Source organism: Diospyros lotus, chromosome 10 (assembly GCF_014633365.1).
Source record: "Diospyros lotus cultivar Yz01 chromosome 10, ASM1463336v1, whole genome shotgun sequence".
Classification (NCBI taxonomy): Eukaryota; Viridiplantae; Streptophyta; class Magnoliopsida; order Ericales; family Ebenaceae; genus Diospyros; species Diospyros lotus.
Window position 1 is genome coordinate 22,109,558 of NC_068347.1, and position 25,718 is coordinate 22,135,275.

A 25,718-nucleotide genomic window follows, 5' to 3' on the forward strand; every position below is an offset into this window, starting at 1 on the left:
AACCCATGAATAAACCCATGCTTGCACACCTCATCATGAACCCATGAATGTATAGTAAATATTAGACTTTAACCATGCATTTAAGACTTTAACCATGCATTTAATCATACTTAAATAAGATAGCAAGCTCTAATCATGTAAAATGCTTCATATAATACCCCATATAATTCTCTTACATTTATATAAATCATATGTGTAATGCATAGTTGAACATGGAGATTTTCATGAAGCAAATTCGGCCATGGGGCATTATTTACAAAAAAACGGAAGTTTTACAGTTTTGACATCTCTCTGTATTTTGGGAATAACTTACTCATATGAACTCAGATTTATCTGATTCAAGTTGCTATAAAAATACAAGAGGAATATCTACAACTTTCATGTTTTAAGTTTTGAGAGATTCGGACTTTAACAGGGTCAAAATCAAGCTGCAAATCAGAAACAGAGTGCTGTAATTTTACTGTTCATCATCTTCTTCGGCAAAACCGAGTTTAAAGCTTCGCCAACTCTGAAATCCTATCAAAAATAGCATCATCCCCAATGGAATAGAGGTAAACAAGACCCCTTGGATCAATTACAACAAGGTTTAACCAGAAAATGAGATCAAACATAGATTTTGAGACAAAATGATAAACCTATATAAACGTATGTATAATTGGAACAAATATGGCTATATGGATGAGGATGCTTGCCTTTTGTTGCTTCTAGCTTGATGAGAAACACCTAATCTTGATTTTCCAGCCCCCCCTTGATTGCTACTCTTGAAGAGACAAAGAATCAAAAACCAAAAAAAACCTCTCTGTTTCCTTCCTTTGGTGATGGTCGATAATGTCATCTCTTTCTTAGATAAATACCTATATATGAGCTCTTTGGTGCAAATGATTCATATAGAATGATTCCAAAAGCTAAAATCTCACGTGCTTGGAAGCTTTCAGAAGATGGGAGAAGAAATTTGGCCGCCACTCACGCTCACTAGTCTCTGCCACCACAATTAAACCCACATAACTTATATAAAATAACACTTACACCATATTATTAACCTAATAATATAATTTTATCTTTAACAATCTCACATATTACATAATTCACCATATACTCTTACACTAAATATCAGAATATTTCTGGGGCGTTACACAACTACAAAATAATACTACTCAATTAAAGACATATCTTAGTCGACTAACTTTTTCAACTAATTGTAACTTCAAACTGGTACTTGATTAATCAATTTTGACACTCGATTAAGGAGTTTCATTATTTGGCTAAAAATTTCTCTTACTCGATTAATAATTTGAATACAGGGACTTAACATTCTGTCTTAGATTATTACTCGATTAATCAATTCATTGCTCGACTAATTAAATATAATACTCGATTAACATATCATTTTTAGTCGATTAATAATACAAGTCTAGAGACTTGTCACTTTAGTTCCATTTTTTACTCGATTAATAAGTGTGGTTACTCAACTAAATATACCTCTTAGTCGATTAACATATTGTGTAACGACCCGTTAATGGGTCTAGAAGTTTATTAACATTTTAATTAAGGGAATTTAGAAATTTCCCTATTAAATTAAATGTTGGGAATCATTCTTATGTGTTAAATTGTATGTAATTAAATTAGTGAGTTTAGTTTGCTTATTTAGGCCTAAGCCATGTAGTAGTGTGTTGTGTATATAGTTGATGGGTTGGGCTTGAGCCCATTGGTGAAATAGATTAAAATAGAATGGCATAAATGGGCTTTGCTCATATGTGATGTGTTTTGAGTAATGGGTTGGGATTTGGAAACTTGGGTTGAGCCCAAGAGAGATTTTATATATTTTAAATTATTGTAATGTTGTGAAGCCCATTGGGCTTAAGAATTGTTTAGGCCCTTTGAATTGGGCCAATGATTTGGGCTTGGGTCATGTATTTATGCAAGTGGAATGAAATAAACGGAAATGAAAGAAAAATGGAAAAAAGTCTAAAAGTGGGCTTAAGGATTTGTTGAAGCCCTATGAGTTAGGCTAATGAAATGGGCTTGGGCCCATGTGTAAATTAGTGGAAGGAAATAATTGGAAAAGGGAAATGTAAATGGAAAAAGTCAAAAGGGGGCTTGGATATTTTTTCATGTGTGTGTGTGAGGTAGGGGCAAGATTGGAAGGAGAAAAATTAGGGGTAGATGGAGTTGGCGTGAAGGCCACTCCTCTCCCATTCTTCTTCTTCTTCTTCTTTTTCTTCTCCTTCTTTTCTCTTCTTGGGTTCTCTTGGCAGTCCATCATCATCTTCATCTTCTTTTGCTTCTCTTTTCTTTTCCATTAAGTGTGGTGGAATCAAGCTCAGGGTAGGGAGATTTTAAAGCTCTTGGAGTGCTTTTCTTCCCTTGGTTTTAATAAAAAAGACAAGCATCCCTCTTCTCTCTTTCTATCTTTTAATGCAAGGCTATGTCTTCATGTGTAACTCGGTTGTTTTTGTTGCATCTCAAAATGATGTTTAAAGAGTTGAGTTAAATGAGTTATTTTCATGTTTTCCTAAAGTAGTGGGTCTCTTTTTAATCATTATAGTGTCCCGTTGATGGTTTCGTTGGGGCTTGATCACCCTATGTTTCCTTTCATGGAATGACATTGTGGGTTAGGAAGCTAGTTTGAGAGTTTTGGAGGTTTGGTGGCTATTTTGAGTGTTTTTGGTGGGTTTTTAGCCTTTTCTGGGCGTTCTCGGCCAAGTCGACTCGATTTTGGGAGAGTCGACTCGAGCCAAGTCGACTCAGATTTCCGCCAAGTCGACTCGGCCGCAACTTGACTACTCTACGCATGTCTCGTTGTTTCGACCATAACTTTTGATGTAGAACTCAGATTTATGATTCATTTGAAGTTTTATAATCTAGACTTTGAGGGCTTAGATTTGATATGCAATATAATATATTTTGGTTATTATTTGAATGGGTTAAGGCTCTTCTTAATCCAACTCAAGTAAAATGGCTAATGTAAAATGTTTTAAAATACTTCCTGTGATATCCCTCAATTCCCTATAATGATAAAATATGGTTGAAAGCTTCCATATGTATACTTATGGGGTTCATAAGATAAAAATGTAATTGAGTTGCATGAGGAAGCATGATGATAATCCTTTGGGAAGTTAATAAGAAGTGATCTTGGTTGGCATTTCCAAGTAACTCATGCTTGATGCATGGCTACCGTTATATGAATAATTGTCCTTAATCAATATGAAATGTGTGGAAGAGCCAAGAGCTCTAATGGGAAATCAAATGAGGATGTATGAATGCCATTAATTATAGTATTGTTAGTAGTTGTGTTGTATGGTATTGTGTTTCTTTATTGCCTCATGCTTTGTATATGATGGGAGCATGAGCCCCAATAGGATACGATTGGCCTATGAGTGTATGTTAGGCGAACATATGCATAAAATCCATGGCATTCTTTATATGTTGCATTGCATGGTTCCTTTGTGCGCAGGGTGTTGGTGGTGGAAATTAGCTTGTGTTGGTAGTGCGTAAGACTGTGGGTGAAAGCCCATAACAGTTAGATCATGTTATGTTTAAGACTGTGGGTGGAGGCCCACAGCAGCTGAATCATGTGATGCGTAAAACTGTGGGTGGAGGCCCATAGCAACTAGATCTCATGATACGTAAGACTGTAGGTGGAGACCCACAGCAGCTTGTGACCTTGATGAGATTGTGAGTGATGTGATACATGAAAATGATGTTGATGGGTGTGAGATGAGAGCCTCGGGCTCATGTTCTTATTTTGGTAACCTGCCCTTGGCTATAACAGGTTTGTATACAGGATCTTGGGCGCCATTATGTGCATTTTCTTATGTGGGCCCTAAGGACCATATGTATTGTTGATATTATGTGATTCAAAATGGTTTTATCAGATTTCTGGCATGCTGTTACATGTTGCTGAGACGCATTTTTATTTGTTTCATTTAAATATAAATATGTCTCATTATATGCTGTTATATATATATATGATGTTAATACATATATCTGCTGCATGTTATTAATATCTTTGGGCTGTTGTGTTTATATGGGCCGAGCCCATATTATTTTCGTGTTGCCTCTTGTGCTGCTGGCCGAGCCCATTCCTGATTACCCATATTGGTGTTGCTATAAAAGGGCAGCTCGATGCCCTAATCTCCAGAACTTTCTGATATTTGTCTTGTGCTCTCTCTCTGAAAACCCTAAGTCGGCAATTCTTGAAGCGAGACACTCTTCGTGAATCCTTCGTTCTGATCTATGTTTCAATCGATTTTTTGGTTGCTTCCATGGTAAGATCTAACGATAAGAATGGTTATTGCTTAATCTCTATGTGTTTTAAACGCTTGAGGCGTGAGAGGTTGTTAACTGATACAACAGATTTTTGCCTTGATCGTGAGATCGGTATAGAATAGATCTACCTTGATCTTGTTGTTTTTCGATTCTGTTTTTCAGTTGTATTGCAATACTGTTTCTATTTTTCTGTTCATGATCTTGTAATCGTTTGTAAACTTGAGATCTAGTGGATTGACTAGAGGCGGAGCCTCTGCCGCGAGTAGGATCTATTGATCTGAACACGTATATCACTGTGTCTTGCATTTATACTTTTCTGATTTAAAGTATTGGTTTACTGTGTATCGCGCTTAATCTGTGTTTGGCCGAGAAATCAGGTTGTTCAAAACCTACATGTATGCATTATGTTATGCATTGATTGTGTGTCACTTATGCTTTGGGGACTGGTGTGTGTCCCTGTGTTGTCTAATATGAACGATGTTTAGCGAAGGCTAAACATATCTAGTTTTCGTTGGATTATACACTTGTCGAGCCTTAGGGCTCACTTTGAAAAATGAGTTTTGATGAAATGTAATGAATTATAAATTCTTGGGAGATGATGTTGTCGAGCGTTGAGGGCATGGATTCAAGTGAGGTTTACTTGTTGGGATTGTGATTTTTCTTTGGCTCTTAATTGCCCATGCCTTTCATATATTATCCTATTGATGTCTCTTGTTTGCTATATGCTTGCTGAGTCTTATGGCTCATCCTTACTTCTTTTGTCATTCCAAGAAAAGAAGAAGGTAGTTTTAGGGGCGAGCTCTAGTTAGATGTGTACAGAGATGTCCTAGCCTCGAAGATCCATGGGTATAGATTGAGGGCATGATTAAAGCGTTTCTTTTTGTATTTAAAGCATTGATACCCTTTAATTTAAAAAAAAAATGTATGGGTTGTAAACCCGAGTCTATGATATAAAGAATGATGTATAATGTTTATTTTGGCTCCTATTGTTAGCGAGTGAATATGAGAATGAAAATAATTTTTGGTAAAATGTTAAATGATGTTTGTATCTGTATTCATTTTGAATGGACCTCCTCTTGGATTTCCTATGCTAGCGGGTAATCCGAGAGCGGGCCCTAACATATTGATCACTCGATTAAGACTATTTTATCACATACTTGAGTAAGGAAAATACATAATCAATTAACCCTTTGAATATCGAGTTTTACTTGATTAAACTGATAAGTTAGTCAAGTATAATCATTTGTTACTTAACTAAAATATATTCTTACTCGATTAAGAAAAGATCATTCTATTAAACTCATACATTACTCGATTAAATTTAAGTCACAACATACTTTACTTGATTACACAAACATGTTAGTTGAGTAATCTTCTAAGACTTATCATATCTTACTTGATTACCAACATTTAATACTCCAGTAATATTTAAAATTTAGTTACAACTAACATTCCCAAATATTATTACTCGATTACAATTAGGCTTTACCTGTGTAAAAGGTAAAAGATCTGCTAATCCATTAATGATTAGTCATACTCAATTAACAACTTAATTCCAGTTAATTTTAAGCATAAGTTTTCTATTTGAAATCTCATATTTAAGTTTTGCTTAGATTTCATCATCAAAGTATTAAAGTTTTATATTTTTAAAGTCATAAAAGTGTAAACATTTTCAATCTAAATTCACATATAGTACTATTTTTCAAATGCATAAAGTGCTCAAAATAGTTTTTGCACAAATATTTGATCAAACAGATAAATTTTTTAAATACCCAATTCATCTCTCTTTTAGACGTACATTCTTATTTTGCACTTTCAAATATTTTGAATGTTTCACATCTTTAAGACGTGTTGATGTGATATACATACACTGTTAATGGAGATTTAATGTTGTTTTTGTTTTTGGACAAAGCCTATTCTTTAAGTTTGAAAATAGTTTCTATAAGAGCATGTCTGATTGGCTATTTTTTTCATAAAAAATTGTCATTTTTTACCTAAATTTCAACTTTTGAAGTGTTTAATTGGCTAAATTTTTTATAAAACATATTTTTTCACTTAGAGTCACGTGATGCTATTTTCTCATTTTTATTGGAAAATGAATTCTCATGGAAGGGCAGAGAAATTGTTTTCTATGCCAGCATCAAAGTGTGTCTTGGAAAGGGGATGAACCAGAACTTGGTCTTTCCCTTTCCCTTCACAGTGAGTCTACAACAATTGCTGGGAGATGATCATGATGTCGGCTTTGAGAAGCTGGCCAACGATGGGAGGCGGAGGTCGGGCGGCAGCCTTCTTGTAGGAGCGGAAGAGGCACTTCATAGGGTGGGGGCGGAAGAGATGAAGAGCAGATTACACACAAAAATGTATATATATATATATATACACATATATATATATACATTTTCTTCCTCGTTGAGCACAAATACTGCTCAAAAACAAATAATCTACAGAAATGTATATATATATATATACACACATATATATATATATTTTCTTCCTCGTTGAGCACAAATAATCTGCAGAAATGTATATATATACATTTTCTTCCTCACTGCTCAGCAACAAAAATGGGTCTCTGCTCTTCACCTCCTTCCTTGTTGCTCAGCAACAAAGATGGGTCTCTTTCTCTCTCTCTCTCTCTCTCTCTCTCTCTCTCTATATATATATATATATATATATCAGCAACAAAGATGGGTCTCTCTCTCTCTCAGCAACAAAAATAGGTCATGGGTCTCAAGATGGGTCTCTCTCTCTCAGCAACAAAAGATGGGCCATGGCTCTCTAGATGGGTCTCTCTTTCACTCTCCCAGCAACAAAAGAGCAGTTAGGAACGTTGGATGAATTGTGGGAGATGTATATTTGTGTTTGATTTATTTTTTTTGAATATTTTGTGTATGCATATTTAATTTATTTTTGTAATTAATTATTAATTTGTATATTATTGATTAGTGTATATGTGATTATTTTTATAAAAAATAATTATAATCAAACACCAAAAATTAGAAAATTATAACAATTTCTAGATAAAAATTAAGTCAATCAAACACGTTCAATTGATATTTTCCTTAAAATATAATTATGGGTAATTAAATTACTTAGAAAATATTTTTTTTTCATATAAATTTCATGCTTGCAATCAAACGTACATTAAGAGTTTTCTTTGTTCTAATCTTGTATCCTTCTTGAGAATTTGTCAATTGTACCCTTATCAAAGAGGATTATTTGATTCCTCATACTTTCACTAGTCTTGAAGTGATTTGGATTGAGATAAATGAAAGAGCATATCTTGTCCTACATTCAAGGAGACCAAAACACATACTCAAAAGTCTTGGAATGCCCATATCGCAACTTTTCTTACTGGTGTTGGATCTATCTACTTTCAGAATTGTAGGGATTTGTTTCGTGATAAGGGGTTTATCTTATGATAATTGTTTTAAAAAAAAAAGCTTAGGTAGTGTTTGTTAATCAATATATAAATAAAAAAATATAAGATATAGAAAGTATTTTCGATTTTTGTCATTTTTAATGTGTTTGTTAAATTTATTAGGCTACCTTTAGAAAAGAAATCACATGACTTCTTATTTGACATTTTTCAAATATGCTTATCTTTTCTCCCTCTAAATAAACATATATTTGACCTTACAGATTAATTTGATAAAAATCTAACAAACATATTTTTTTGCAGTGTATTTCAAAAAATTTAACAAATAATTTGATAAAAATTTTAAAATATTTTCTAATTTTATATTGATCATTTTATATTTTATTTAAAAATATTTTAATCTTGTATTAATACATAATTATATTACTCATCTTAACAGACACTAGGCTCGATCGTTCTTTTACGGTGGCCATCCATCTCCGACTTTGTGAACGAGTAGAGCGTAGTCGATGACCTCACTACCAAACTAAAATCGGCGGTGATGGCGTGAGTCATGACGCTTCACTTTTGACTATGAGGCGTCACAGCTTACGTCTGTATCTACGGCGTCGCCAGCTCCCCTTGCTTCTTTATCTTCCACTCTGCATCCCCTCTCTCTCTCTGTCTCTCTCTCTCTCTATTCGTATTCATTCATCCACGCAGCGAGAGAGAGCAGAGGCAGAGACAAAGAGAGAGAGCAGAGAGGAGAAGATCAACAAAAGCAGAAAGAAATGGCCGGGGTGGGAAGAATTAAGCTGGGTTGCCAAGGTTTCGAGGTCTCAGCGCAGGGTCTCGGCTGCATGGGCATGTCCGCCGCCTATGGCCCTCCAAAGCCCGAAGAAGAGATGATCAAGCTCATCCACCACGCCGTCAACTCCGGCGTCACCTTCCTGGACACTTCCGACGTCTACGGCCCCCACACCAACGAAATCCTTCTCGGCAAGGTACCCGTTGTTGGGTTCATTTCGATTCTATGTAGTTGTTGTGTTTGATGAAATGCCGAGTGATTGGCCGAATGAATTTGGTGGAATTATCCAGGCGCTGAAGGGTGGGGTAAGGGAGAAAGTGGAACTGGCTACCAAATTTGGGATCATAATGGCCGGCGGCAAAATGGAGGTGCGCGGCAATCCGGCCTACGTGCGGGCCGCCTGCGAGGCCAGCTTGAAGCGGCTCGACGTCAATTGCATTGATCTCTATTACCAGCACAGGATTGACACTAGCCTTCCCATCGAAGTCACGGTTCGAACTATCCCCCTTCCCCTTTTCTGTCTTCTACTTGTTCTGTAAAAATATGTGTACCTTCACTTCTATTACTAGCGGTTCTAATCAATCACCTACCGTATACCAAGATTAGGTTTCCAAAATTCTAAAATACTAGGCGATGAATTTAGTACCTACTACAAATGGTTTCCTTCCAGTTAACATAGTGAAACATTGGTCCAATTATTTTAGTAGGAGTCGGAACTAGTTAGACCGATGATAAAGTAAATCACCATTTAACAAGGAGGTTAACCCAGTGCACTACTGTCTCGCATTGTGGGCTCTTCGGAAGGTCAATTATACAGAGTCTTATCCCTACTTAGCAAAGAGACTGTTTCCTTACCAATCACCATTTCACAGAGATCAATTATATTAAAGTCTGCCTCTCAATTCATCTCTCGAAGCAATTCATGCATAAAGAATTGTTAATTTGTACAAACTTTAAGCCTTGGTCCTTGCTACTTCCATTTCTCTCAAAGGCACTAGGTTTTGCACCTGTTTGCAATGATTCTCTTGTTTGGTTGTATTTTATTTCTGAAAGCTTATCAAGTGTTTCAAATTCATTTTGACTTCGCTTCACCAGATGGGGGAACTCAAGAAGCTGGTTGAAGAGGGCAAAATAAAGTATATTGGTCTATCTGAGGCCTCTGCTTCAACAATCAGAAGAGCTCACGCTGTTCATCCAATTACAGCAGTCCAATTAGAATGGTCTTTGTGGACAAGAGATGTGGAGGAAGACATAGTTCCAACTTGCAGGTGAGATACCTGTTCTGCTAACAAATCTGTTGGCGTAATTGGCATTCCAAGTTTCTAATTTGAATCCTCTTGAATTGTTCAGAGAGCTTGGCATTGGGATTGTTGCATATAGTCCATTAGGAAGAGGATTCTTTTCTTCAGGTCCCAAGATTGTTGAGAACATCTCGAATAACGACTTCAGAAAGGTTTGTGTGTACAACACATAATACTTTGCTTTCGGAATGTAACTCTGTTAGGCAATATTGAAGCAATGCTATTCTGAAATTTTAGTAAGTTTTCTCATAGTATTATTTTGCATTTATAATGAATTTTATGGATGATAAAAAGATGAAGAATAGTAAAGCAACTGGGCTAGATTATATCCTGATGGAAGCCTGGCAATGAATGGGAGAAGAGAGCAATTTTTGGATAACAAAATTTCTTAATGTGATCTTTAAATTAAGGACGTCACATGAGTGGAGAAGGCGCTGAAAATTGTGAAAATGATAAGAAGAATCAAGAAGCTGGGAAAAACTTCCATATAGTGGCCTTTGTTTTTTAACTTATTTCATCATTGATGGTCTCTAATTCCATAGAAAGTCAGCTTTTGGTTTTGCATGATGACCATCAACTTGGTCTTTCATCTTGCATGCATGTTTTGTTCAGAGCACCTTTCTTGAGTAACCGGCAGATTTGTTGTTTAATGCTGAATTATGTGTTTCGTCTTTTACAGACAGTCCCAAGATTCCAGGGTGAGAATCTCAAACACAATAACATCATATTCGAGCGGGTTAAGGGCATGGCAACAAAGAAGGGGTGCACCACTGGGCAGCTAGCGTTGGCTTGGGTTCATCACCAGGGGCGAGATGTGTGTCCTATTCCTGGCACCACCAAGATTGAAAACTTCAATCAAAATATTGGAGCCTTGTCAGTAAAACTAACGCCAGAAGAAATGGATGAACTGGAATCGATTGCATCTGCTGATGCAGTTAAGGGTGACAGACACGGGGGCGTGGTCCCTTCTTGGAAGGAATCGGAGACTCCACCCGTGTCCTCATGGGGAACTGAATAATAACACTGCTTTCCCATATACCGGTTGTTCAAGCTGAGAAATAAGAAAACCATTTCCGTTCTTGTGCTTTTGGAGTGCTTGGATTCTGTTGTTGGTTCTTATACAAAACCATACTAGGGTGCCCTCAGCAGGAGCAGGGCTACCCCTTGTGATTGTAGTCACTTTTGGACTTGGCTAATAAGAATGCACTTTTCCTTCACACTATGTTCTGTAGATGGGATTGTAAAAATATTTGAATACTTTACAGTTGTCCTGGCAATTCTATAAGATCTATGAACACAAGATCAACATATTTCACAACACATCCTGGCTAAAGAAGAATAGGCTCCTTTTATGGTGTAAATCTCTAACTAATCGATAAGTCTATTACAGTTTTTGTTTGATTTGTCATTCAGGATTGAGTCTCTTAGACGATTACTAAGCAGGGGTCTAGTCCTGCTGTAACACTCTCAATGTTCCCTCAACTTATATCTACAACATTGGAAGCAATTTAATTTCAATCACACATCATAGGGGTTATCATACACAACAGCTCGTCAGCCAATTACAGTTGTCCACCTACAATTTTTGAGCCCTGGCTTACAACTCACCCCCAAAGATCTTCTCGATTAGGATTGTTTTGTACACGTAGCCATCTGAGCTCAACACACGCCATGAGCCCATCCTCGACATCAACTCTTGCACTTGGAATGATTTCAAAAATAAAGTGAGCCACAAAACTTAACACATATATTCGAAATAAAAGAACATGGTAAACAATTGAAATGGAGCGGAACCACACCACCTGTCCTATGAGAGACGGCTATGCTATGACTCACAATCCCCATATGCTCCACACGTTATACCCATCGATTTCATACCATTAGGTATGTCAGGCACACTCATGCTATGTTATCTCATGTAAGGCCCAAGCCTTGTTGTGTGTCTCAAATTTTACCACATGCTTGTGTTCCACTTATCATATCATGCCTTTAAGTGCATTATATACATTCATGCCATGCAGCCACGCTGTGCCTAGGTCATGTTTCAAACACATTAGACGTAATGCTATGCCTTACCACGATTAGCACCCATGTTATGGCACAACCATTTGCTCACACACATTATGCACCAACATGCACTACACATGCCAAACATATGTATATATATGTATAGGGATGTTGCGACATACTCGCATATTCACATCCCACACACACTATTGAGCCCTTCACATGTCATACACCTATTTGTTTATGTATATGTATATACATGCGCATGCTATGACAGTGTTGTGGACCATCGTTCACCCTTATCCTAACTCTACTCTAGGTGAGTCTAGCTAGCCATAGCTTCCTCGGTTACTCATCGAGTATTCTTCATCCTGGTTCCACTCAAGTGAGTCTGGTGAGCCATATCTCCCTTCGTTAACCATCGAATCAACTAAAACCAGATATTCCCGTCTTGTGATCACACCGTCGCGCAAGATAATAGGTGCGCCAATGTCAATATCTATATATCATACACACACACAACAGACTTGTGATCATACGCTTATGTTGTTGGAATGCAAGTAGCCCTCAGGCTTACCCATGTCAACATGTTCAACCATATCATGCATGAATCCATGATTTCACACACACAGTTGATGCTATACTCCATTAACCCACGTCTGTATGTCATTGACCAATTTATGGCATTAGGGTCCAGCCCACACTTGCAAGCCAATATGTCCACATTTCATGTGATCTCGGGGTTAGGGTGTGAACCCCTGTATGCATAAATATGTGTGTTGTGTCACCTCCCGGTTACAGGCAACGCTCGCCACCACACATACTATTGATTGGTCTATATTACTCGGTAACTTTGAAGGCTCTACGGAGGTTGGTCTGTTGATCACCACCATCTAGTGAGACCACCATGCAGACACCACTGCAACGCCCTAGACATACCAAGTCTCCCTGACTCTAAGCCCTGCAGTGGTTCGACATCATTCCAAAAAAAAAAAAGGATGATACGAAACCCTATAACTGTTAGATTGAATATCGCGAGAGGTCTTATATCTAACTCAACCACAACCAACAAACTCATCAGTATCTCACAAATTATAAAATGGTTACCATTTGTATTTACATAATTAATGCGTGGAACTGAATCATGACAAGGGAAGCGATAAAATGGTCAAAGCAAATGGAACTTGCATCAGGATTGAAGAATACACGAAGTAGGGTTGGAACTTGCCTTTATAGTTGATTCCCTCATTCCTCTCACTCCCGTTGCGAAGTATTATATTTACAACAAACGATGAGTTTTCGACCCCAAATAATTAATTTTAACCATGCAAAATGCATAATTCAACCGTATAAAGGTCCCTGGTAATTTATCTCTTACCTGGCCACTTTAATCGCTGAATATTCCCAAGAATTCCCCGATTCCCCTTAATTTCTCCCACTTTCCCTCCATTAATAGTTGCTGCTCGATCCCTCCTTTTCTCCCTTCTGTTTCACAGTGACATTATGTTCAATTTGGGCTTTAAAAAAGCAAAAATAAGGGTAAGGAGGCAGCCACGTGGTGCTACTTGCGGCTACCACCGCCCCAAACCAAAACAATGTCGTTTCAAGCTAGCCTCAACTGGGAAAAAATTTCCCCTTTGCACGCGCAACCTTCCTCGGTCTCTAACTCGCAACCTCGCTACCTAAGCTAGCACCATCCTTACCCATAACACGCCCACCCCCCTCCCCCCCCCCTCCCAATTAAATTTGAGGCAATCATATGCCCGTTTTCAGAAATTACACTCAGCACCCACAGTTTCTAATAATTTACACACACACACACCCATACTAATACCGCTAGCACCCCAACTTTTTTCATAAATACCTCCAAACAAGATAATTAATTACCTATAATTTATTTCCTATACTCAAAATTACATATTTTATTTTTCCCAAATTTTCAATGCTACACCTACTAATGGAAACATGAGAAGCTCTTTAACTATGGGAATAGCCTGACCCTAAAACTGAACTTTTTGGGTTGGGAACCTACTTGTGAAGTTGACTTGAAGACAGGGCTAATGCTAACTGAAGCTGAATTAATGGTGCAATTAAGGTTGCTAGATAATGCTTGATAGAGAAAAAGAAGACTCGTTACAACATACAAAGGATTGATTCCACCCAAACAGGTAACAATTAGCCTAATTTAATTTTCATTTGCATCGCGAAACATTGTAAATGTGTAGAATAGTTTGAAAATGATGCCTATATTGTTTGATTTTATTATATGGGGGGAAGATAGGGCTTCCCCTCTTACTATTCAATAGAATTGTCATGTCCTAATGTTCGGGAGAACAGGCAATTCAATTCCAATAATCTGTAAATTTTCTTCTCAAGAAAATAGTAAGAAATATCGGATGTATATTTTAAGAATGCATGCTTATCGTGGGCACAAAATTGGATAAAGGAGCTGATGAAAGAGCTTCGGAGGTGGTAGCCGCACGTTCCCTTCTTGTCTCTCTGAGTGTACCTGCAATGGAGACGGGGCTTGCTCCCCCGGTCGATCTCCGATGATTAAGTTAGTCCTTTGATCTAGGGTTCCTTGTCCCTTTTAAACTATGCTAATTGATGGAAAGATAAGGAGAATCCCCCACCTTCTTTGCTTACCTTTTCTCGAGGTAGGGATCATGAGGGATCTTCGGGATCTTTCTCCCACCTTCTTCGGGACTTTCCCCATAAAGGTTTCGCGATAGCCTCCGTCTCCGAGGAGTTCGGGATAACTGTTGCCTCCGTGATCTTCGGTGGGATAGCCTGTTCCTGAGATCTCGGGGGTTTCTCTATTGAGTGCTTATCTGATTGACGTGGCAATGCTTGCCTGCTGTGTATCTTTTGACCGCTATTAGGTATTCGTCTTGGCGTAATTATGGGACCGAGGGCGTTCTCCTCATCACTTGCCCCCCTGCTCCTTGAGCTCTTCGGCTTGAAGGGCCCGAGGAGTAGTAAGGCCCCTGAGGTTCTTCACTTTAACTCCCTCTCTTTTTTTTTTTTTTTTTTTTTTTTGCGCGTCTGACAGACGCGAAAATCAATCGGTTTTGACGGCGGTATCCCTTCCCTATGCGCTGTCCGAGGCCTTTTCGTCTTTCGAGCTCTGTCAGTGCGGGGTGATCAATGCTCATTATTGCTCGTCCTTTGGCCTCTTGTTCCCGCAGTTTGGTCTTTTAAAATGGGAACCCTTCAGTCCCTCTACTTCTCTTTCCGTGCGACTTTCCTTCAGTCTTAGCCTTTCTTGTGCCCGCAAGCATTTTCCTCCTCTTTCGCCTCTCTTTCTTCTAGCTTTTTGCCATGGCGATAATCGGTTCTGGGAGGTTTAATCCCGCTGGTGCAGAGCTTATTGAGTGGGAAAAACATCCTGCTGCGTCGATTCCATGCCAATGGATGAGCCAAGCGGAATGTCAACAGTTTAGAGAAAAGTACAACGTCCCCGAAGAGTGGGAGGTAGAGTTCAACAGTCATCTACGAGCATGTCATCCCGTCGCTGGCCGCCTGTGCATTTATAAGTGTGCTTTTGACAGGGGCTTTCGGCTCCCTCCCCGGAGAAGAGTGATGACCTTACTTCAACATCTTACTATCGCTCCCGCCCAACTGTCTCCCTTCGGATGGCGATACCTGATGGGGTTCCTCCTTATTTGTCATTCTGGCAAGATTGAGCCAACTGGAGACCTCTTCGACTATTTCTTCACGACCAACCGCGACCCCGGAGGGTGGATCTCCATCTCCCCTCGGATCGTGAAAGATAGCCGTCTTCTCGCCTGCAAGGGATACTCTAATCTTGAGATCTCTGCTTCGACTCTCATGCAATCCGGCGGGTCGAAAGATTCTGATGATTGGAAGGAGCGTTTTGTCTTCGTCCGCCCCAGGCCATCCGGCTCTCCTCAAGAGATCTGGTCTGTCAGTAACGAGTGGACTCTGGACACTAAGCACAAGCGTCCGAGTGTCGAGACCATTGAAGATTTCGCCTGCCGACTTATGAAGAACAGTCGGAACTGGGAAGAAGGATGGCTCTCCAATCCCGGCCTTTCCCAAGCGGGTCTGGACGGCGAGAACTGTGAGCTCTTTTTCCTTCATCTTTTTCTTTTACTCTCTCTTTTTCCTTTGTCTGTATTTGATTTTCGTTGTTATCTCTTTCTTAGATGAAGAGGTCTGGGAAATATCTTATTTTGCTGTCACCAAAGGAATGATATTGGACTTCCCTGGGAGTAAAGGCCCTTCGGCACCTTCCGGCAACCAGAGGGTGTTGGAGAGGACTGCGCCTTCCGAGCGAATTCCAAAGAGCAAGAAGAGTAACAAGAAGAACTCATTACCGTCCAGGTCGCGAAGGGCGGTGGAGGAAGACCCCGGGACCTTCCAGGAGGCTTCCAAGGGGAACATTGCTGGGGGTTCGGGGGACCCATCTTCCCATTCGGGGGTCCCATCTTCCCCGCTTCTCCTTTCTCAAACCCGAGGCTCTCCGACCGCGCGGCGAGAAGCCTCCACCATGCCTGCGCGCTTGCCGATCTCTCCCGAAGATGATTCGGCGACCATCGCTCAGGTGCTTGCTGTAGCTCGTGCAGAGGCCCAGAAAAGGCAAACCATGGCAGGTACGGAGTCCAGTGCTACGCCTCCCAGCATCCCTATCAGTTCGATTTTTAAACGAATTTTAACGCCATTGGCACCAGCGGGGCGTTCGGAGCTGACGGGAGAGGCTTCGCTGGAGGAGGCTTCGGTGCTGTCGGCGAAGGAGATCTTAGCGCGCCGGACGAAGCGTCGCAGGATGGAAGCCACTTCCCCAGCTGCCGCTCCCTCCGAGCCTTCGGCTCCTGAAGCCACCAATGCCCCTTCAACGGCTTTAGTCTTACCGGAGACTCTACGAACTCCGAATGAAATCGACTATTGCGCTGAAATTCTAAGGGTGCGACCGTATTCCTTCTTCTTTTGACTTTTCGCTTTTTCTGTGCGAGTAGGTCTTGATCTATACTTTGTTTTTACTTCCTCAGAACCTTACGGAGTTCCAAGGTCTGGTCTCTCGACGAGAGTCCGAACTTCAAACTCGGATCACCTCCCTGGAGTCTGAAGTGGAAAGGCTTCGAGGGTTGGAATCTCTTTCTTCCCAATTGTCGGGTCTCGAGCACCGGGTTCATATTTTAACCAAGTCTGTGGAGCTGGCGCAAGAAGATGCTCGTCTTGCCAACGAAGCCGAAGCTCAAGCTCGGGAGGATTTGGAGTTGGTCCAGAAGAACATGCTTGAGGCTAATCAGGCCAATTCCCGACTTGGGGAGGAGCTGGATTCCACCAAGGTTGTTAATCGCCAGCTTCAGGAGGATATAAAAAGACTCACTCTAGAGCTGAAGGAGGCCAAGAAGGGACAGGTCGAAGCGTTGGAGTCTTATTCCCGGTGCAAAGAAGACCTTCGTACCGCTCATGCCCAACTTCAATCTGCCCTCAAGGATGCCCAAGTGGCTTTTCAAAATGGTCGAGAGGATTTCCGAAGCTCTGAAGCTTATGCCGCGGAGTTAGAAGGAGTTCTTCGGGGTGGGTTTGAGCATATGAGAAAACTCGTCAAAGAGCGCTTCCCGAACTTGGATGTAGACTCCATCCCCTTCGATGTTGTCGCCGCCTTGTCTTCTTTAGAGTAGTCATTTGTATTGAAACCTGTTGTCGTAATAATAAAAGTGTTTAGATTTTTCACACAATTTTCTTTTGAGAAACAAGAAAAAGAAGGCTGCTTGGGATCAGGCTTGATTCTTCCTCTTTTTTTTTCTTTTACCCTTCCTGCTCATCGCAAGACTTGGTCTTCGTCGCTTGCTCAAAAGGGTTCGGCTCCGGCCCCCCAAGGATCGCGCCTGATCCTCGCAATCTTAAGCCTTTCGAGGATTCGGGACCCTCCAAGGATCACATCTGATCTTTTGCATCTTTTGCTTTTGCCGGAGGTTCGGGCCTCCTAGGATCATATTTGATCCTTTGTTCTTGTCGGGATCATGTTTGATCCTTTGTTTTTGTCGGGGGTTCGGGCCCCCCGAGGATCATATTTGATCCTTTGTTTTTGTCGGGGGTTCGGGCCCCCCGAGGATCATATTTGATCCTTTGTTTTTGTCGGGGGTTCGGGCCCCCCGAGGATCATATTTGATCCTTTGTTATAGTTGAGGGGTCTAGCCCCGTTGAAGGTATGTCGATTCTTTCCCTTCGCGCTGATGTGCCTTCCCAGGTCTTTGGAAATGATGAGTTTTTACGCATAGGAGAAAAATGAATTTATTCCTGGATAGCATACGCAAAGCCATAAAAAGAAAAGATGCCAAGACATATAATGTAGAATTATTACTAACAGATCATATGACTATAATAAAGAGCTATCACTGATAGAACTTCCTCAAGTTCTGCACGTTCCATGCGTTTTTCACCGGTGCCCCTTCGAGGGTCTGTAGTTTGTATGCCCCCGGGCTGAGGACTTCTGTTACTTTGTAAGGACCTTCCCAATTTGGTGTTAACTTATCTGTTTCTCGGGCTCCCTGAACGTCTGCTCGCCTTAGTACCAAATCTCCTGGCAGAAAGTTTCGTGCTCTTACTCGTCGATTGTAGTATCTCTCTATGCGCTGATTATAAGCAGCTTGTCGAATCTTCGCCTGGTCACGAAATTCATCAAGGAAATCTAGGTTGTCCCTCAAACTCTGCTCATTGGATTCAGGGTCGAATAGCTCCACTCGTAGCGTAGGTACTCCAATTTCAACTGGGATTAATGCTTCCGAGCCATAGCATAGACTGAAAGGAGTCTCTCCCGTGGAGTCCTTCGCCGTAGTTCGGTAAGACCACAGAATGCTCGACAGTTCTTCTACCCAGCTACCTTTCGCCTTATCTACTCTTGTTTTTAAACCCCGCAACATAGTTCTGTTAGCGAGTTCGATTTGGCCATTAGCTTGGGGGTGAGCTACCGAGGTGAATTGTTGCTTGATTCCCAACTCCTGGCACCATTCCCGAACGGACCGGTCAGAAAATTGAGTGCCGTTGTCTGAGATCAGCACCCGAGGAACTCCGAAGCGACAGACTACGTGCTTCCATAGGAATTGTTTCACCCGCCGAGAAGTAATAGAGGCCACTGCTTCAGCTTCAACCCACTTTGTGAAGTAATCGATAGCAGCCATGATATACTTGACCTGTCCAGCTGCTGGGGGAAAAGGTCCCAGGATGTCTATACCCCATTGGGCAAAGGGGCATGGTGTGGCGAGATGAGTTAGCGCGACTGCCGGCACATGGACCAAGTTAGACGTTTTCTGGCACCGGTCGCAAGTTCTAACTAGCTGCTCGGAATCTCGCACCATCGTTGGCCAATAATACCCCTGTCGCAGGGCCTTTTGACTAAGCGCCCGAGCCCCGATGTGGTTTCCACATATTCCTTCATGAATCTCCCGTAGGATGTAGTCTGCTTCGCGAGGTCGGATACACTTGAGCAGCGGTTGTGAGAAAGACCTTCTGTATAATTCCCCCCCGACTAACACGAAATTTCGGGCTTTTCGTTTGACCTCCCGTGCCTCCGAGTCGTCTTCGGGGAGCTTTTCCTCTCTTAAATATGACAACATGGGGTCCATCCAGCTGGGCTCGTCATCGATACAAAATTGGTCTGCGGCTTCTTCGATACTCTTTTGCGGAAGAGATTCGATCCGAATTTCCCGAGAGCTTGTAGGGAAAGAGGAAGAGGCGATTCGGGACAGTAAGTCCGCCTCTGTATTCATGGCTCGAGGGACGTATTCCACCTTTACGTGTTGGAAACGCGCCATCAGCTCTTTGGCTAGGGTCAAGTATTGCGCCATGTGACTTTCTCGGGCTTCATATTCTCCATTCACCTGCTGCACCACTAAGTTAGAATCTGAACTCACCTCAACGTTTTGAGCTCCCAATTGTTCAGCCAACCTCAGCCCAGCTAATAAGGCCTCATATTCTGCTTCGTTGTTAGATGCTCGGAATTCAAAATGCAATGCATAAGGCCATATTTGCCCTTCGGGACTCTTTATCATTAATCCTGCTCCACCCCCGCCCGAGGTCGAGCTTCCGTCTACCGCCACTGACCATGGTTTCTGGCTTTCCTCGGGACCTTCGGGAGCTCCTATCCCTTCGGCGATGAAGTCTGCTAGCGACTGCGCCTTAATGGCCGGTCGCGGCCTATACTCAATGTCGAAGGCGGTGAGCTCTACTGCCCACTTCAACATCCGGCCTGAAAGCTCCGGCTTGCTAAGAACCTGCTTCAAGGGTTGGTTAGTAAGCACTATAATCGTATGAGCTTGAAAGTAGGGTCGGAGTTTCCTCGCCGATGTTATTAAGGCGAACGCCAGTTTTTCCATAGGAAGATACCGAACCTCGGCTCCCGATAATCGTTTACTCGCATAATAAACGGGCCTCTGGATCCTGTTTTCTTCTCGAATCAATACCGAACTTACAGCCTCATTGGCCACCGCCAGATATATGTATAATGGTTCTCCGGGCTTCGGTTTGGTAAGAACCGGAGGCGTGGCTAGGTGCTCCTTAAGCTTTTCGAAAGCTCGCTGGCATTCAGAATTCCATTCGAAGTTGTTTGCTTTCGATAAGACCTTGTAGAAAGGAAGGCCTTTTTCTGCCAAACGAGAAAGGAATCTGCCCAAGGCTGTCATCCTACCCGTAAGGCTCTGTACCTCTCTCACATTCCTCGGGGCCGGCATATCCATGATAGCTTTGACCTTCGCAGGGTTTACCTCGATCCCTCGGTGGTGTACTATGTAGCCTAGGAACTTTCCTGCAGAAACGCCGAAAGCACATTTGACAGGATTAAGTTTCATATGGAACTTACGAAGGGTTTTGAAGCATTCTTCCAGGTCTTCCGGATGACATTCGGCTACCATACTTTTTACCAGCATGTCGTCGACGTAAGCCTCCATATTTCTCCCGAGTTGTTGGTGAAAAAGCTTATTTACCAGGCGCTGGTAAGTGGCTCCTGCGTTCTTTAATCCGAAAGGCATTACGGTGTAGCAGTAGGTTGCCTTGTTGGTGATGAATGCTGTTTTCTCCTGGTCCTCCGGGTGCAATGGAATCTGGTGATATCCCTGAAAAGCATCTAGGAAACTCATGAGCGAACATCCAGCAGTTCCATCAATTAGGGCGTCAATCCTCGGGAGTGGGTAGCTATCTTTTGGGCAGGCTTTGTTAAGATCGGTGAAATCGATGCAAAGTCTCCACTTGCTCTGCCCTTTGGGAACCAGCACAACATTCGCTAGCCAATCTGGATAATCCACCTCCCGAATGTGGCGCGCAGCTGCTAACTTTGCGATCTCCTCCTCGATCGCCCTTGCCCTATCAGGAGCGAAGCTTCGTTTTTTCTGTCTGACAGGCTGAAAGCCTGATCGGACCCCCAGCCTGTGTGTCATTACCTCTGGATTTACTCCTGGCATATCCCGGGCTGTCCACGCGAAGATATCTGCATATTGTCTAAGGAGTGATATTATTTGACTCCTTAGCGGATCTTTTAACTCCATACTTACCCTTACACATCGACTTGGGCAATTTTCTTCCAGAGGTACTTCTTCCAATTCATCCACCGGCTCCGCTGTTTTGGGATCTTCAGGTCCTTCTAGTAGAAAACTGACCTCCTTCGGGGGGTCAGCATCCTTCTGCAACCCTGCTTCTTTACTCTTCGCCATGCCTATAGAGGCCATGTAACATTCACGGGCTAAGCGCAAATCTCCCCGCACTTCGCCCGTCCCCCTATCCGTGGGAAACTTCATCATCATATGGTACGTGCTTGGGATGGCTCGAAGGGCATTGAGACCCGATCTTCCCAGAATCATGTTGTAAGCCGAAGGCACGTCTGCTACCAGGATATCTAGCATAACACGAGAAGTTCGGGAACCTCTCCCTACCGTCATCGGGAGTTGAATAATCCCTTCTGAATATACGGCTTCACCATCAAATCCCACCAAAGGGACCCTCGCTGCCCTTAGCTGTGTCATTTCATACCCCATGCCTAAGAAGGCTTGCCGATACAAGATTTCTGAAGAGCTTCCGGGATCCACAAGGATCCGCCGAAGTTCCCACTTCCCGAGTTCAGCTGTTATTACCAGTGGGTCATTTTGAGTCGGGTACCCCGGGAGGTCGCTATCTGAAAAAGAGATTGGATCCACGTTCCTCGATCTTTTCAGCCGGGTCGTACTACTTTTTTCGTCCTTCATGACTGGGACCTCCCCCGCCGCGAGTGTGTGGAATATCGGAGGCTGAGGATGATCATCTTCTCTTCGATGTGATCTCTCCCGCTGGGCCCGATTTCGATCCTCCGCGCGGTCTCTCTTGGGGGGGCTTCTTGATCGCGACCGTCGATCTTTTCTCCCCTGAGAATCACCTGTTTTTGCCACGTAGCTCCTCAGAAAACCCCGATTGATAAGTTCCTGAATCTCCTCCTTTAATTGGTGACACTCTTCCGTGTCATGACCATGATCTCGGTGGAATCGGCAATATTTACTTCTGTTCCTTTTGTCAGATGGTGCCTTCATCGGTCGAGGCTTTTTCAAGTAATCTTTTCCCTCAATAGTAGCGAGGATTTCTGCCCTCGGGGCGTTCAGAGGAGTGAAACCCGCCGAATCCCACCGAGGGCGATGCTTTTCTCTTCGGTCGTCACTCCTCCTTTCCTCGGGATGTTTCTTTTTATCCTTCTTCTCCACATGCTCCGCCCTCTTAGCCTGCATGACCTCTTCGGCATTTATGTACTTCGTGGCCCGGCCCAATATGTCCGTGAACGCGCTGGGAGGCGTCTTGGCTAATGATTGGGCGAAAGGGCCGGGCCTCAGGGCGTTCTGGAATGCTACCATAGCAACATTGTGGTCAAAGTTCTCGATGCTCAGGGCTTCCATATTAAATCGTGAAACGAAATCCTTCAAGGGCTCTCCTTGGTTCTGCTTCATACTCACCAAGGCCATGGTGGACCTTCGGTGTCTTCGGAGAGGTGCAAAGTGCGCCAGGAAGCTGCTCCGGAGTTGCGCAAAACTTATGATGGAATGATGAGCCAGGTTTGAGTACCACGCCCGTGCGTGCCCCTCCAGAGTGGCCAAGAAAACTCTACACCACATCGCGTCTGAGGCGTCCTGTACCATCATATGCGAGGTAAAGAGATCCAGGTGATCCATCGGGTCGGTGGTCCCTGCGTAGGGCTTAATGGCCGGGATACGGAGACGCTCTGGTGGTATGGCCGCCATGATTTCTGGGCCAAGGGGCTGATTTATCCTTGGACCCTGAGCCTCTCCGGTCCTTGGCTTTAGGGCGGCCATCTCCTCCTCCAACTGCCGCAGTCTTCTTTCCTGCCGCTGCTGCACAAACGACAAGTCAAGAGACTCGGCCGCCTCGCCGTCATCTGGCCCTGGCCTCTGCGGATTCTCGTCCCGTCGATAAGATTCCTCTTCTCTTGGGGGCTCGCGCCTTTCCTCCGCCCGAGAGTGCTGGGCTTGCTGATGCTGGCCATCTAGAAAACCCATGAGTAACTCCGTCAATCGTTGCACTTGACCCTCCAGAAGTGCTATCCGATCAGGAGGAGGCGGAGGGCCCTCCGGACTCCGAGCCCTCCCCGGCGGGCTTCGGGGAGGGTTCTGCTGACTCGGTTCCGGAACGGGGTTGCTCCCCACGGCCCTAGACGGCTGTCTTCTGGTCGCCATTCACGGTTGAGAAGATTGTCTGCTGCGCTGGAAAGACAGAAGAGAAGAATGTCGGCCCCACGGTGGGCGCCAATTGATGAAAGAGCTTCGGAGGTGGTAGCCGCACGTTCCCTTCTTGTCTCTCTGAGTGTACCTGCAATGGAGACGGGGCTTGCTCCCCCGGTCGATCTCCGATGATTAAGTTAGTCCTTTGATCTAGGGTTCCTTGTCCCTTTTAAACTATGCTAATTGATGGAAAGATAAGGAGAATCCCCCACCTTCTTTGCTTACCTTTTCTCGAGGTAGGGATCATGAGGGATCTTCGGGATCTTTCTCCCACCTTCTTCGGGACTTTCCCCATAAAGGTTTCGCGATAGCCTCCGTCTCCGAGGAGTTCGGGATAACTGTTGCCTCCGTGATCTTCGGTGGGATAGCCTGTTCCTGAGATCTCGGGGGTTTCTCTATTGAGTGCTTATCTGATTGACGTGGCAATGCTTGCCTGCTGTGTATCTTTTGACCGCTATTAGGTATTCGTCTTGGCGTAATTATGGGACCGAGGGCGTTCTCCTCATCAGGAGCCATCAAGGAGGGTCCTACCTCAATTAATTCTTTCCTTCTCATCCAAAAGCGTTCAAACTAGAAACATGAGACGGGTCTGGCAGCCACAAGAGCTTGCTTTTATATGTGTGTGTGTGCGCGCGTGGGCGCACAACCATCTTCAAACAAAGAAAGGAGAGAAAGAAGATGAGATGGCAGGGATGGAGAAGCTTAAGAAATCCAGAGTTGTCAAAGTAGACAATGAAGAAACATGGGATTTGTTCATAACTAAAGCCACGGAACAAGCTTGCCCCGTAAAGTCGCCTTCTTCCCCACACTCGACAAATCTTCTTATTTTTTTGCTTTTCTGGTAGATGTTTCATATTATTGCTCTATCATAAAAGTAAGGATTTTGGTTTGATGTAATCAAAATTTTGTTCTACTTTTTATACGTTTAAACTAATCTTATAATCCTACATAAGGTGAGTCTTAATAGCAACTGTAAAATTGCTCATTTGTGATTGGAAAGTCTTGGATTTGAGTTGTGGGAACAGCCTGTATGCAACTGCACCTTGTGATCACATGCACATAATATGTACAAATTATTTAGGGACAGAACAATGAATCATGTGTAAGATTGAAAAATTACATCATTTGTGGGATGGAACAATATGGAAAATAGTATCTGATAATATAAATTGGTCAAGTCAGGAAGAATTGAACAAGTTGGGAATTATATAAATTAGTCATTGTTGATACATAGTGTTTTTCATTTTCAAAGATTTACCAAAAATTTTGTATTACCATTCCTCTCTCATATATTATAATATTAATTGGCTTTTAGGCATATGTAAATATATTAAGGTTTATTTTAATTTTAATTATGAAAACTCACATTCACCATATTAAGTGTATATATTGCGAAAAATTTACTATACACTCAATAATAGCGCCTATAAATTAACTACCCACACTAAGTACACAAAATCTTATGTCCAGCTCCCCAAAGAAATTGAACTGCATGATTATGATTATTTATAGGGTTAAAGATTGTTTATGAAGCATTTACATGGAGATATGTAAAAGAATAATGAATGTATATATATATATATATATATATATTAATATCGATTTAGAGATTTGAGGATAATTACTAAAACCAAAACAAGAATATTTTAAACATTTCAGATATTTAACCCACAAATTGGGCACCAAATTAGCCTCCCTTTCACCCTCCCATGTCAAATAAACCAAGCATTGACTGGAAAACCCAAATTAAAAAAAAAAAAAAAACTATTAATACACTAAAAGAAAGCTACACAAACAACTTTAGAAATCAACTCATACTTAACATATATATAGCCTCTACTCTACTGAAACAAAAATTAAATCCCAAACAAATGGTAACAAAAGGGAAGGCCAAAATCATTTTTATTTTTCAGAGCTACAAAATCATATGTAGATTTCAAATTAGATTGATCACAAACAATGCTATAGGTTAAAAAAACATAGAGGCAATGGTGGTCACATATAGATTTTGACGGCGATGGCAGCGGACGGCAACCGCGATGGCGGTTACAACGACAATGACAGAGCAAGCGGTGTGCACAGAAGACGGTGACAGAGCAAACGTTGTGTGCGAAAGATGGCGACGACAACAACAATAGAGCAGGCAGTGTGCGCGAAAAACAACGATGGCGACAGAGCAAGCGATGCGCAACACAATAGGAGATGTGCACTAAAGACGACGACAACCACAAGTGGCTAGGGTTTCGTGTGAAGCATTT

General features: G+C 42.3%; 2 protein-coding genes across 2 annotated transcripts; one reads left to right on the forward strand and one right to left on the reverse strand.

The window, feature by feature from the left end:
- Window positions 1–8,297: 8,297 nt before the first annotated feature.
- Window positions 8,298–10,953, forward strand: LOC127811453 (probable aldo-keto reductase 4). The gene is made up of 5 exons (XM_052351339.1): window positions 8,298–8,631; window positions 8,726–8,926; window positions 9,531–9,703; window positions 9,786–9,888; window positions 10,416–10,953. The coding sequence occupies exons 1-5, from the start codon at window positions 8,419–8,421 to the stop codon at window positions 10,752–10,754; spliced, it is 1,029 nt and encodes a 342-aa protein (XP_052207299.1). The 5' UTR covers window positions 8,298–8,418; the 3' UTR covers window positions 10,755–10,953.
- A 7,155-nt stretch (window positions 10,954–18,108) lies between these two features.
- LOC127811179 (uncharacterized) lies at window positions 18,109–23,415 on the reverse strand. The gene is made up of 2 exons (XM_052350884.1): window positions 22,478–23,415; window positions 18,109–22,393 (listed from the first exon to the last, which is right to left on the reverse strand). The coding sequence occupies exons 1-2, from the start codon at window positions 23,413–23,415 to the stop codon at window positions 18,109–18,111; spliced, it is 5,223 nt and encodes a 1,740-aa protein (XP_052206844.1).
- Window positions 23,416–25,718: the final 2,303 nt, after the last annotated feature.

Bases quoted from the DNA above. Each gene is read 5' to 3' on its own strand.
- LOC127811179 (XM_052350884.1), bottom strand. From the start codon at position 23,415: ATGGCGACCAGAAGACAGCCGTCTAGGGCCGTGGGGAGCAACCCCGTT. The intron at 22,394-22,477 runs GTACATAAATGC...TCCCGAGGAAAG, and splicing joins ATATTGGGCCGGGCCACGAA to GAGGAGTGACGACCGAAGAG.
- LOC127811453 (XM_052351339.1), top strand. From the start codon at position 8,419: ATGGCCGGGGTGGGAAGAATTAAGCTGGGTTGCCAAGGTTTCGAGGTC. The intron at 9,704-9,785 runs GTGAGATACCTG...TGAATTGTTCAG, and splicing joins GACATAGTTCCAACTTGCAG to AGAGCTTGGCATTGGGATTG. The intron at 9,889-10,415 runs GTTTGTGTGTAC...CGTCTTTTACAG, and splicing joins CGAATAACGACTTCAGAAAG to ACAGTCCCAAGATTCCAGGG.